At 44.4% G+C, this 11,501-nt stretch overlaps 1 protein-coding gene and 1 pseudogene across 1 annotated transcript; one reads left to right on the top strand and one right to left on the bottom strand.

The window, feature by feature from the left end:
* The first annotated feature begins 688 nt into the window (after nucleotides 1-688).
* LOC127031876 (olfactory receptor 6C76-like) lies at nucleotides 689-11,130 on the top strand (annotated as a pseudogene).
* LOC127031101 (olfactory receptor 6J1) lies at nucleotides 9,693-10,693 on the bottom strand. The gene is given in 2 exon segments (XM_050917836.1): nucleotides 9,693-10,528; nucleotides 10,531-10,693. Coding segments are annotated over 2 exon segments (999 nt in total).
* Nucleotides 11,131-11,501: the final 371 nt, after the last annotated feature.

The following is an 11,501-nucleotide window of genomic DNA, read 5'->3' as shown; positions in this document are numbered from 1 at the left end:
GATCTCTTTGAGATGCGGTGAGCAGCTCTTCCTCTCGACAAATATTTGTGTCCTCATCTCTGTACATCTCCTACTCCATGAGGACCTCTGCACAGGCATCAGCATTTTCGCAGCATTAATCCCAACCATACACAATTCAAGAAGAGCTTATCCACAGATTTTTGGAGCTGCTGGAACATGGTATAAACCGGATGACCTGAATGATCCAAAATGTAGACATTCAAATTATGCCTGTATTCAAAATCAGAAGGCGGTGGGTTCCAGGGAGGAAGGGCGTGAAGATGGGGGCATGCACTGTATTTGTAACCAATATATAGCGATGCAGCTACATCTGCCTGAGGCTGCAGAGAGAAGTGTGAATCACTGCCATTCACCTGGAGGGGACGTTAACCACTGAACCTAATGGAGGTGCCCTAAGTGTCATCTCTGCTGTCTATTTCGCTGCCCCTCATTTTAACAGAAAGCCTCAGGCAATGCACTTGTTCTTCTCTGTGGGATGCAGTGAGAAACACTGAGCTATCTATCCCCATACATCTCGCTCACTTTCTGAACTCCCATTGAAAGTATTTGTCTGATTCATTCTCCTATCCGTTCTGCAAAACAAAAACAAAACAAAAAACTCTGCCATTTTGTGCTTTTTTAAAAAGCAGTAATATGTCTTGTTTACTTGCTTCAAGGTGAACCATAAATGCCAAACCGCACTGCAGTGGTGGAATTCATCCTGTTAGGACTTGTCAACGACAATCATTTGAGCATCGTCATATTCCTAGTTCTATTAGCGACCTTCCTCTTGATCCTGATGGGAAACATCATCATTGTCACCATCACCCTGGTGGACCATCGCCTCCAAACGCCCATGTATTTCTTCCTCAGAAACTTCTTCTTGGAAACATGCTTCACCCTCGTCATCATCCCCCGGTTCCTCTACAGCCTCCTGACAGGGAGAAAAGCCATTTCTCGCTCCACTTGTTTACTTCAGTCATTTTTCTTTTTCTTCCTAGGCTCCTCTGTGTTTTTCCACCTGGCTGTAATGTCCTTTGACCGGTATGTGGCTATCTGCAACCCGCTACATTACATCACTGTCATGAGAAACAGGGTCTGCCTCTACTTAGTGCTTGGCTGCTGGCTGGTGAGTTTCCTCCTGGTGCTTCCTACCACTGTTCTCTTTGTCCGCTTGCCATTCTGTGGCCCCAACATCATAAATTACTTCTACTGTGACACAGCCCCATTGCTCCAACTCTCCTGCACAGACACCGGGATCACTGTAGCAGTGGCCCTGGTGACAGCTGCACTTACGCTGCTCAGTACGCCGACGATCACCATCATCTCTTATGGCTGTATCATCTCCACGGTCATGCGCATCCCATCCTCTGTGGGCATGAAAAAGCCTTTTCCACCTGCTCTGCCCACCTCACGGTTGTGATGATATTGTACAGTAGCTCTATTTTCAGGTACATCCGACCAGGGCAGCACGGCGGGTGGGACTTTGACAACGTTGTGTCCTTTTTTCACACGGTGGTCACCCAGCTCTTTAATCCCTACATCTATGCTCTCAGGAATGAACAAGTCAAACAGGCCCTGAAGGATGCTTGTGACAGGGAATGTTTTAAGCATCCGAATCAGGCCTGAAAAAATTAAAATCAAAAGATCCAAGAGTAAAGTGAATATCTTTGATATCGTTCCAACCTTACAATGGGCTTACGTGTGTCCTGAGTGCAATGTAAGACGCTGCACTTTGGAACCAAGGTATCCAGGGTAACTTCCTCTGGAAAAGGAAACCAGTCAACACCTCCTGTTCTGGTCACTGTATAGACACCCGGTCAATAGCAGAATTAAATGGATATTCATGGAGTCTAGTTGTGCTTGTTTTTGGGGAAAGCCTGTCCTGGCTTATCACTTCTACTGAGTTGCTAAGAAATGGGCACATCCTGTTCTGTAGGTTACCTGGCCTCCACTAGCCTCCCCTGGTCGCTTCTTACCACACCTTGTATTGTTGTAGCAATGCTTAAAGACCCCAGCAGAGATCAGCACCCCATGTCGCAGGCCATTGTACATTGCACAAAGGATAATCCAGGCCTTGTAGAGTAGATCTTAAAAATGGGTAGATGCCTTATAATGTGACACAAGAGACTCAATCTATGGAATTTATTACAAGGAAGATTAGGAATTGACTTGTTCATGATATACAAGTACTCCCAGGTGCCAGAGTGTGTCTGAATCTAGTGGAGAAAGGTAGAATAGGAACAAAGGGCTGGAAGTTGAAGCCAGACCAATTCAAAGGAGAAATAAGAGCTTTATCTTTAACACTGGAAAAAACTACCACGAGAAGTGGTGGATTCTCTCTCTCACTCGCTGTTTTCAAGTCTTGGCCACATGTCTTTCTGGGATATTTTGATTTAGGGCAGGTCTGCACTAGAATCACTACATCGGCACAGCTGCACGTCTGGCAAAAATGCTCTGTATTGACAGGAGAGCGCTCTCCCACCAGCATAATTACTCCACCTCTGCAAGAGACGGCAGCAATGTCATCAGGAAAGCATCTCCCACTGACATAGTGCTGGGGTGGACAGTGCTTAGGTTGCTGTAACTTGCATCACTCTGGAGGAGTCTTTTCACACCCCCGAGTGACATAAGTTAGATCGATTTAAGCAGTGCTGTAGACCTGTCCTCAGTCAAACAAGTTACTGTGATCAATACAGGTGTGACTGGGTGTGCTACCGTGGTGTGTGCTGTACAGGAGAACAGATTACATGATCAAATGCGCCTTTCTGCCCTTAAATGCTATAAAAGTATCAATTTCTATGACAGAAGTGCTGGAAATGGAATGGGACAAAATTATTTGTTTCCTCCTTGATTTGGCAGATGATATTTTCAAAGGTACAGAAGGAGGTGGGGGTGAAAGTCCAGCTCCACTGAATTCAGAGTTTTACCATTGATATGTGTAAGCAGAATCTTACTCCAGGTGCTCAATTCCCAGGGACTAGCAATAGAAGTTGGGTGCAAATTGTCCTTTGTCCCTTTGAATATCACCTTTGTTTCTCTTCATAAAATGACTGAGAAGAGGAAGAACAGAAAAATCTCTCCTTTGGGAAGCAGTGGATGATGTTCTGCAACAGCATTAATATTGCTCTCCTGGACAAAGGCTAAACACGTTCTTTTGTCTGGACATGAGTAAAGTTATAAAATTTGGTGTGGTTAAACAATAAACTTACTGCATATGTTGGTATTTGCCATACACTTCCTTCTTTTGGGTCTCCCATCAGATTCATCCCAAGATCCACTGGCTCTTTGGTTATTGGGTCTTTGGGCTGCCATAGAATAAAAATCCCCCTTGGTAGGTAACCCCCCGTTCCAAAGAGGAAGGGTGGTGTTGGGGGACAGGACTCAGTCAGGGGGGAAAGGGGGTAATCAACATTTGTTCAACTCTGACGTCTTCCGTATTTACCTTGGCAAGTCACTTCGGCCCAGTTTTTAAGAAGTATTTAGGTGTCTAATTCCTATTGATATAAAAGGAAGTTAGGCCTAGAAAGGCCCCTAACAATCTAGCCCTGAAGCTGGGATTTTCCAAAAGAAATCTTAGGTGTCCACATCTTAATGGAATCCAATACTTGCAGGATTCCCTTGGGCTCCTCTGAAATTCTCGAGCGTCACGTCTCAGGGCCACATTTGGAAAGATATTTAGGTGCTTTAAAAGATCCAGAGGCAAAATTCACATGCACACCACGTCCCACTCTAGGTGTCCTGACACCTAAACCCCAGCTCACTAAGGGCCCAGTAAGCTAAAGTGTGCTCAGATCTCACCTTCTGGATCAGGGCCCAAATTTTATATACCCAGGAAGTGACAAATTTCTGTGCTGAAAGTCTCTGGTTAGTATCCTGCCATTACTCATGCGGATTAGTGTATTTCTATCAGTGAAAATAGAAGGACGTTCTTAGGGTTAAGAAAATTGGATGGTTGTCAGGGGAGCTGTTTTGAACCCAGTTTTGGCTCAGAATCCTTGCATGGCTCGGCTTAAGTTTCTTTGGTTTGAATTATCAAAGGAAGCAAAGGGCCCAAACCCCTGAAATCCAGTGGGTGATGGGTCACCGACTCCTCTCCAGATGCTAACTCTGCCATTCTGTTTCTCAGTTCTCCAACTCAGAATGGCATTAGTAATTCATCCATTTAGCCTGAGATTCTCAAATCCATGGAGGTAATAGCATTAGAGCACCTGAGAAAAATTCATAGATTTATATTCATAGTGCCCTTTTGAAGGAAAGGCAACATCATTATCTCCATTTTATAGATGGGGAACTGAGTCACAGACTGATAAAGGCACCGACTGGTAAAGGTCTTTAGGTGGGCTCTGCTCAGCGCTGCAACGTCTAAGGACCAGAGTTTTTAAGAGATATTTAGGCACCTACATCTCATTGAAATCAACAGTAGTTAGGCACCTTGAGTACCTTTAAAACTCTGGCCCTTGTGATTTAGATGTGGCTAAGTCCACTTTCAGTTGTAACTTAGGCAGTTCAGAGCTCATGTCCTATTGACTATCTATCTCTACACACCCCCTCTATCTATCTATCCATCTATCTATCTATCTATCCCTATACACCCCCACTATCTACCTATCTTCATACACTCCCTCTATCTATCTATCTATCCATCCCCGTATACCCCCTCTTTTTATCCATCTATCTCTCTCTCATTTGGGATCCTCTGCTTGGTTCAGTTGCCTGAACAGAATTACTCCAAGTGCCCATAGCTGGTAGGTATCCATCTCAAAGGGAAGATGTTTGACTATCTGCAACCCACTACCTTACATCACCATCATGAGCAACAGAGTCTGCCTCCAGTCAGTGCCTGGCCACTTGCTGGTGAGTTTCCTACTGGTGCTTCCCACCACCGTTCTCTTGTTCGTTTGCCATTTGGTGGGCCCAACATCATAAACCACTTCTACTGTGATGCAGCCCCGTTGCTCCAATTTTCCTGCAGGGACACGGGGATCACTAAAGTAGTGGCCTTGGTGACAGCTGTATTTATGTCCCATTGATGGTCACCATCATCTCCATTGTCATGTGCAGCCCAACCTCCACAGGCAGGAAAAAGGGCTTTTCCACCTGCTCCTCCCATCCCATGGCTGTGAGTATTGCCCAGCAGATCATTTTCAGGGAAATCCCACCAGCTCTGCGGGGCAGGCAGGATTCTGACAAAGTTGTGTCCTTCCCGTACACTGTGGTGACCCAGCTGTTTAACCCCTCCATCTATGCTCTGAGGAACAACCAAGCCAAAGGATCCCAGTGGCAGGAGATTTTCCGAGTGCCTTAGGCTGCCATCGAGACTGAAAACCCAAAGGCACAAGAATGCAGAGAACCCAGCTGCTCATTGACTTCACACCAGGCTTCACAATGGGCTTAGGGGGCCAAGGGGGAAGTAGCCTCATCACAGGAGTGAATTTGACTCAGGGTTACATTCTCTCCAGAAAGGACCGAATCTGTACCTAATGGCTTGTCCCTCATATGGATATTACGCCTACATGGATGAATCATTCGCAGAGTCCATCACTGGCTGGAGTCAGTGACAGCGTAACCTTTTTTTAATGATTGATGCTAATGACTTGTTAAGAACTGTGCCTCTCTCTCACTTCCTTTCCCTTACTCTATCCTGGGTGGCTTATTCATCTCATTCTGCTACACTGTCATTTTGCATGTAAAATCAGTTGTCGTGTCTGAACAATCTCTTTTTCTCCACCAGCATTATTTCATGCAACTGGTCAAAGAACAGTCTTTCATCAAAGAGAAAGTTTTGTTTTTCCATGAACAATGCGCTGCCTTCTTTAATATATTGCTTATTGAAATGGTTTACCAAAGTCCATGTTTAAAAAAATAAATTCAACTACAAATCAATCCCCACTAATTTTTTTTAAAATTCACAGTAAATGGCCCATTTCAATCTCTACCCAACTAAAAGAACTTCAAAATCCTCAATATTTTTGTCAAAATACAGATTTTCATTTCCAGCCAGCTTTAGTATTTAACAGAGCTACTTGAAATGTGTGGAATGAAAATATTTTTGTTTAAAATGGCCTGGTTTTAATGAAAATGTTCATGGTTTTATACAGATATGGCCTTAAACAATATAGAATGCCTTATGGAAATTATTAGTTTTCTGAAAACACTTTTGATAATTTTCAGAAGGAAAATAATTATTTTTTTAAATATATTAAATAAACAACAACCAACCAAAGAAAAACATGTCCCAAAACAACTTCAACATTCCCCAAACGCTTATTCAAAGCACATTTTTAATCCCCCCACCATCACCCCACCAGCGTTAGTATCGCACATTAATGCAGAGCTTGTACCTGGTGCTTTTCGTCAGTAGCTCTGGAAGTGCTGTGTACAGAGGAGCTCAGTATCAGGGTTAGGGATAGGACCAGGGAGGTCAGGATCAACACCCCCACTTTCCAGATGGGGAAGCTTTGATGCAGAGCAGGAAGTGACTTTCCCAAGGTCACCTAGCAGGTCAGTTGAACTGCTCAATTTTTTTTTTTTTTAAAAGAAAGGTTGTTTTACTAACAATGCCTTTCTAAAATAATTCTGGGAGGGGATTATGAAAATATTTCATGTATATTAGGCTGTGGGGTTTTTTTGTCAAACATTTTGTATAATGTTATGGATTTGTTTGTTTTTAGGAAGAAATGTCCCATGTGGGTAGTATATCCCGTAACTACCTTGCTAGCCTCCTCGCCTGAAGCAGCTGGTTCCAGCCACAGCTGGAGACAGAAGACGCTGCTAGATAGGCCCCTGGTCTGCTCCAGCCTCCCTAGTCTTATGTTGCTGCTTGCGAACTAGAAGTGAGAGTAAGGCCGATTTGCCTCTCGTTTACACTACTTACAGAGTTACAGCTCCGCTGGTTCCTTTGGTGTTACCACTGGTTTACATCAGGATGAATGAAGGGGGAATCAGCTGCACTGAATGCAGTGGAGTTACTCCTGATTTACACCAGCGTGAGAGAATAAGCCCCATTGACTGCTGTGGAGTTACTCCTGATTTACATCAGGTGAGCAGAGGAGAACAGGTCCCATTGACTTCAGTGGAGTCACTCCTGATTAACACTGGAGTGAGTAAGAACATGAGCCCATCTAACTCGAACAGAATCACTCCTGGTTTATGCTGAGGTGTAGTAAGGATAATAGAATAGTCTCTCTAATGCTAGTTATTCTGTGCAGTGCTCCTGGACTCTGCTTGCTAACAGCACACAATGAGCATCCAGCCTTCTTCAGTGACCCTAAGGTCACGAATGGCCTGTGCTTAAGAAATCTGTCCTCTTCAGATACAAAATGCCACTGGTGTTTCCTGCTGAGGATGACATGCCTTCATCTGAAGCTGGTTCCTCTAGCTTACCCAGCACAAAACAGGATCTAATCATTTCCATCTTCTCAGGGGAACAATTGAAATGAACATCGCTGAGTTGTAATCATTAGCCAGGAGCCCAGGGAATAGACCTGGGAATCCTACCAAACCTCACGGCTGGATGAGAACCAGAGGAGAGGCTATTTCTGAGATATTTGACCCCATTGCCAAAGGATGATGTGACCCTCTGCTGGTGTAGATCAGCATAACTCCACCATCTTCAGTGCTACTGCACTGATTTACACCAGCTGGGGATCTGGCCCCAGTGATGGACAGATTGAATCACTTTCCCAAGGTGACAAAGGAAGCTGATGGGATATTCGGAAAAATGTTCTAGTCTGAGGTCTGGTCCACACACGCAAAACTTCATTTGAGAAGCATCGATATAGCTTGCTTCTGGTGTACAAGTACCATCAGAGGGAACAAATACCAGATACTACAAGGCCTCGGTCACCTACTGGAGAAAGGCAGGAGAAGAACCATTGCCTGCATGTTACAGCCAGACAAATTCAAATCAGAACTAGGGCACAATTCTTTTCACACTGAAGGAGATTAACCACTGGGACAAACTATCAAAGGTGGTGGTGTATTCTGCATCTCCTGTTGTCTTGAAACCAAGGCTGGATGACTTTCTGGAAGATGCTTTAGTCAAATGCAAGTTATTGGGCTCAATCCAGGAGTAATTGGAAACAATTCTATGGCTTTTATCACACACGGAGCCAGACTGGGTGATCTAAAGGTTCCTTCCAGGCTTAGAATCTGCTATGACTCTATTGCTAGAGCCATGGTGGTGTGGAGAGTACAGGCACCACACACGTAGCTATAAGCCGCAGTGAAGGGCTGTGGGGAGGCAGTGAGACACTACACAATGGAAAATAGCAGTGTAGAGTGGGAGCATGACTTGGGCATTTAGAGAGCTGTGTCGGGTACATACCCTGGGGTTCATGCATGTAGGAAACTCTTTTCTACTCACACAAGCTGTATCTCGCCATCTACACAGCTATTAATACCCAGGCCAGCTGGACACATGGTGTCTGCACTCTCCCTGCTGCCATGAGTGTAGACAGACCCAATAATTGCATTTTGCACACTCTACTCTGAAAGCATAATCTCTACACAGAATTAGCAATGCAGGTTTCTTCAGCTCAGTGGCTTGAGCATTGGCTTGCTAAACCCAGGGTTGAGAGTTCAATCCTTGAGGGGGCCATTTAGGGAACTGGGGTAAAAAACTGACTGGGGATCGCTCCTGCTTTGAGCAGGGGGTTGGACTAGATGACCTCCTGAGGTCCCTTCCAACCTCGATATTCTATGATTCTACTGTGCGGATTGGCCTGTCCAGACCTGCCTATCTGGATCGTGAAGTACTGTTCACAGTGCTTGTCCACCCATCCCAAAACTCTCATATGACAACAGATTGGAAAGGCCGGGGATTGTTAACCATAGATAGGAGACAGAGAAGAGGGGATATAGATAAGTTAATGGAGAATAGGTCCATCAAGGGCTATTAGCCAGGCTGGGCAGGGCTGGTGTCCCTAGTCTCTGTTTGTCAGAAGCTGGGAATGGGTGACAGGGATGGCTCACTTGATGATCACCTGCTCTGTTCATTCCCTCTGGGGCACCTGGCATTGGCCACTGCCAGAAGACAGGACGCTGGGCTAGATGGACCTTTGGACTGACCCAGTATGGCCACTCTCATGTTCTCTTGTGTTCTTATGACATGATGACAGGCAATAAAATAGTGAAGGTAAATCAGGCATTTCTGTTCACTGTCTCTTAACAAAATCAGAAAGGGGAAGTCAATGAGATTGAAAAGTGGCAAATGCAGAACCTGACAAAAGGGAATGCTTGTCATACAACACAGTTAGCCTATGGAACTCATTACCACAGGATGTTAGAGGCCAAAAAGGTACAGAATTAACAGTGTGAAATTTAATGTCCTAGGATATACAGGAGAGGTCAGACTAGATGACCTAATATGGCCTTAAATTATACAAAAAATGAATTTAGCAAGATTCAAAGTGGAACTAGATATTTATATCGATGACAAAAATATCCAAAATTAGAATAGTTAATGGTAAAAAGGGCAGTTTTTGTTTAAGCAGGGATATAAAAATTCCTGCTTTCACCCTCAAAGTAACAGGGTTTAGGATGAGTCCTTCATGGGGAGCAAGTTATCCCACATCTGGCTGCTGTGAGGTTTCTCACACTTCCCTCCGTAACATCTGGTGATGGCCACTCTCAGAGATAGGATACTGGGCTAGACGGACGATGGGTCTGACCCATGGATCTGCTCATTCCTATGCTACACTTCTCTTTCTGCAAGGAGCAGCACAAGTCAGGGATAATCCACCCACACTATGAAATACAAGTGCTTTGCTGTGGCTAAAAGTCTCCCTCAAAACCTTGTTGACTATGTTGTTCCGTAAGGTGTAGATAAAGGGATTTAGCAGTGGGTTAACTATGCTGCTGAGCACGGCAGGGATCTTGTGCATCTCCAAGGTGGACTTCTGTGACGGTGTCACGTACATGAAGATGGAGATACTGCAGAACATGAGAACCAGGGTCAGGTGGGTGGCACAGGTGCTGAAGGCTTTATTCTGGCCAGTGTTGGTTGGGATGCGCAGGATGGTGGAGATGATGAAGACATAGGAGATCATCGTTAGGGTTAATGAGCCGAGGATGACAAGAGAAGATAACATGAAGTCTATCAGCTCAACCAGATTTGTGTCAGTGCAGGAGAGCTCCAGCAAGGGGACAGAATTGCAAAAAAAGAAATGGTCAATGACATTGGAACGGCAGTAGGACAACCTGGAAATCATGATACTTGGGAAGAGGATGAAGAGAAGCCCACCCAGCCAACAGACCATCATCATCTGGGCGCAGACACGGCTACTCATGAGGATGGGGTAGTGCAGCGGGCCGCATATGGCAGCATATCGGTCGTAGGACATGGAGGTCAAGAGGAAGAACTCCATCATGCCCAGGAAGAAGTAGAAGTAGGACTGGGCCATGCAGCCAGCGAAGGAGATGGATTTATCTCCTGAGAGGAGGTTCTGCAGTATCTTGGGCACGGTCACTGAGGGAGAAAATAGGTCCAATACCGAGAGGTTACACAAGAGGAAGTACATGGGGGGTGTAGGCGACCGTCAGCATAGACAATGCAGAGAATGACCATGTTGCTGAATAATGTCAAAAGGTACAAGCATAGCAGCACCACAGAGAGCAGGATCTCTGTCTCCTGTTGGATGGAAAACCCCAAGAGGATGAATTCTTACACAGTTGAAGTGTGGTTCTCCATTCCCCATTGACCTACTGGGATAAGGAAACAATTATACAGCAGAGTTTGTAAAATCTTGGGGCCAGATCATAACTCTCAAATGTCCTTCATGACAGGGGGCATCTCTACATCTGGGTGAAATTCTACTGTCAGCAATTTTCAAAAAACAAATTGAAAAAGCCCCAGAAAATTTGGTTTTTGACTAAAAGAAAATGTGGTGGTAAGTGTCCATGGGCCACACTTGCAAAGGAATTCAGGCACCAAAAGATGCAGCCATGTGGGATTTTCAAAAGCATCTACATAGGTTAGGGATAGATTTTTAAAGGTATTTGTAAAGGATTTTCAAAGGCACATAAGTACCTAAATCCCATTGATATCAACAGACATTATATGCCTAATATGCTTAGGCACTTAGAAAAAAATCCCACCAACACCTATCATCTTCTCTAGATGCTTAAAAAGCTTTGAAAAGCTGGCCTTACATTTCTCATTGGCTCATATATATCTCACCAGAAAAGAAACGTGATAACTGAATATTTTCCACATTTGAACTAAACAATTTTCAGTTTCTGGCAGTTTTCAGGGGGAGAAAAATAGTCTCTGACAAGTTTGGAGTAAACATTTTAAGTTTCCGAGTTTTTGAAGAAAATATTGAACATTTTCCTTAGCCAGAAAAAACACCCCAAATTTTATGACCAGCTCTAAATCTATTGAGTTTTACTCCCAGTAACTTACATTCCACACAGATTGGATATTTCTCCTCTCACTTAAATTGTGCAAAATGATTAACATCAGAAATGCGGAGAATCATGAATCCGAGGTTCATCGA

Source organism: Gopherus flavomarginatus, chromosome 11, assembly GCF_025201925.1.
Source record: "Gopherus flavomarginatus isolate rGopFla2 chromosome 11, rGopFla2.mat.asm, whole genome shotgun sequence".
NCBI classification, from domain to species: Eukaryota; Metazoa; Chordata; order Testudines; family Testudinidae; genus Gopherus; species Gopherus flavomarginatus.
The sequence above is the reverse complement of the archived record's forward strand: the minus strand, read 5'-3'. Positions and strand labels throughout refer to the sequence as shown.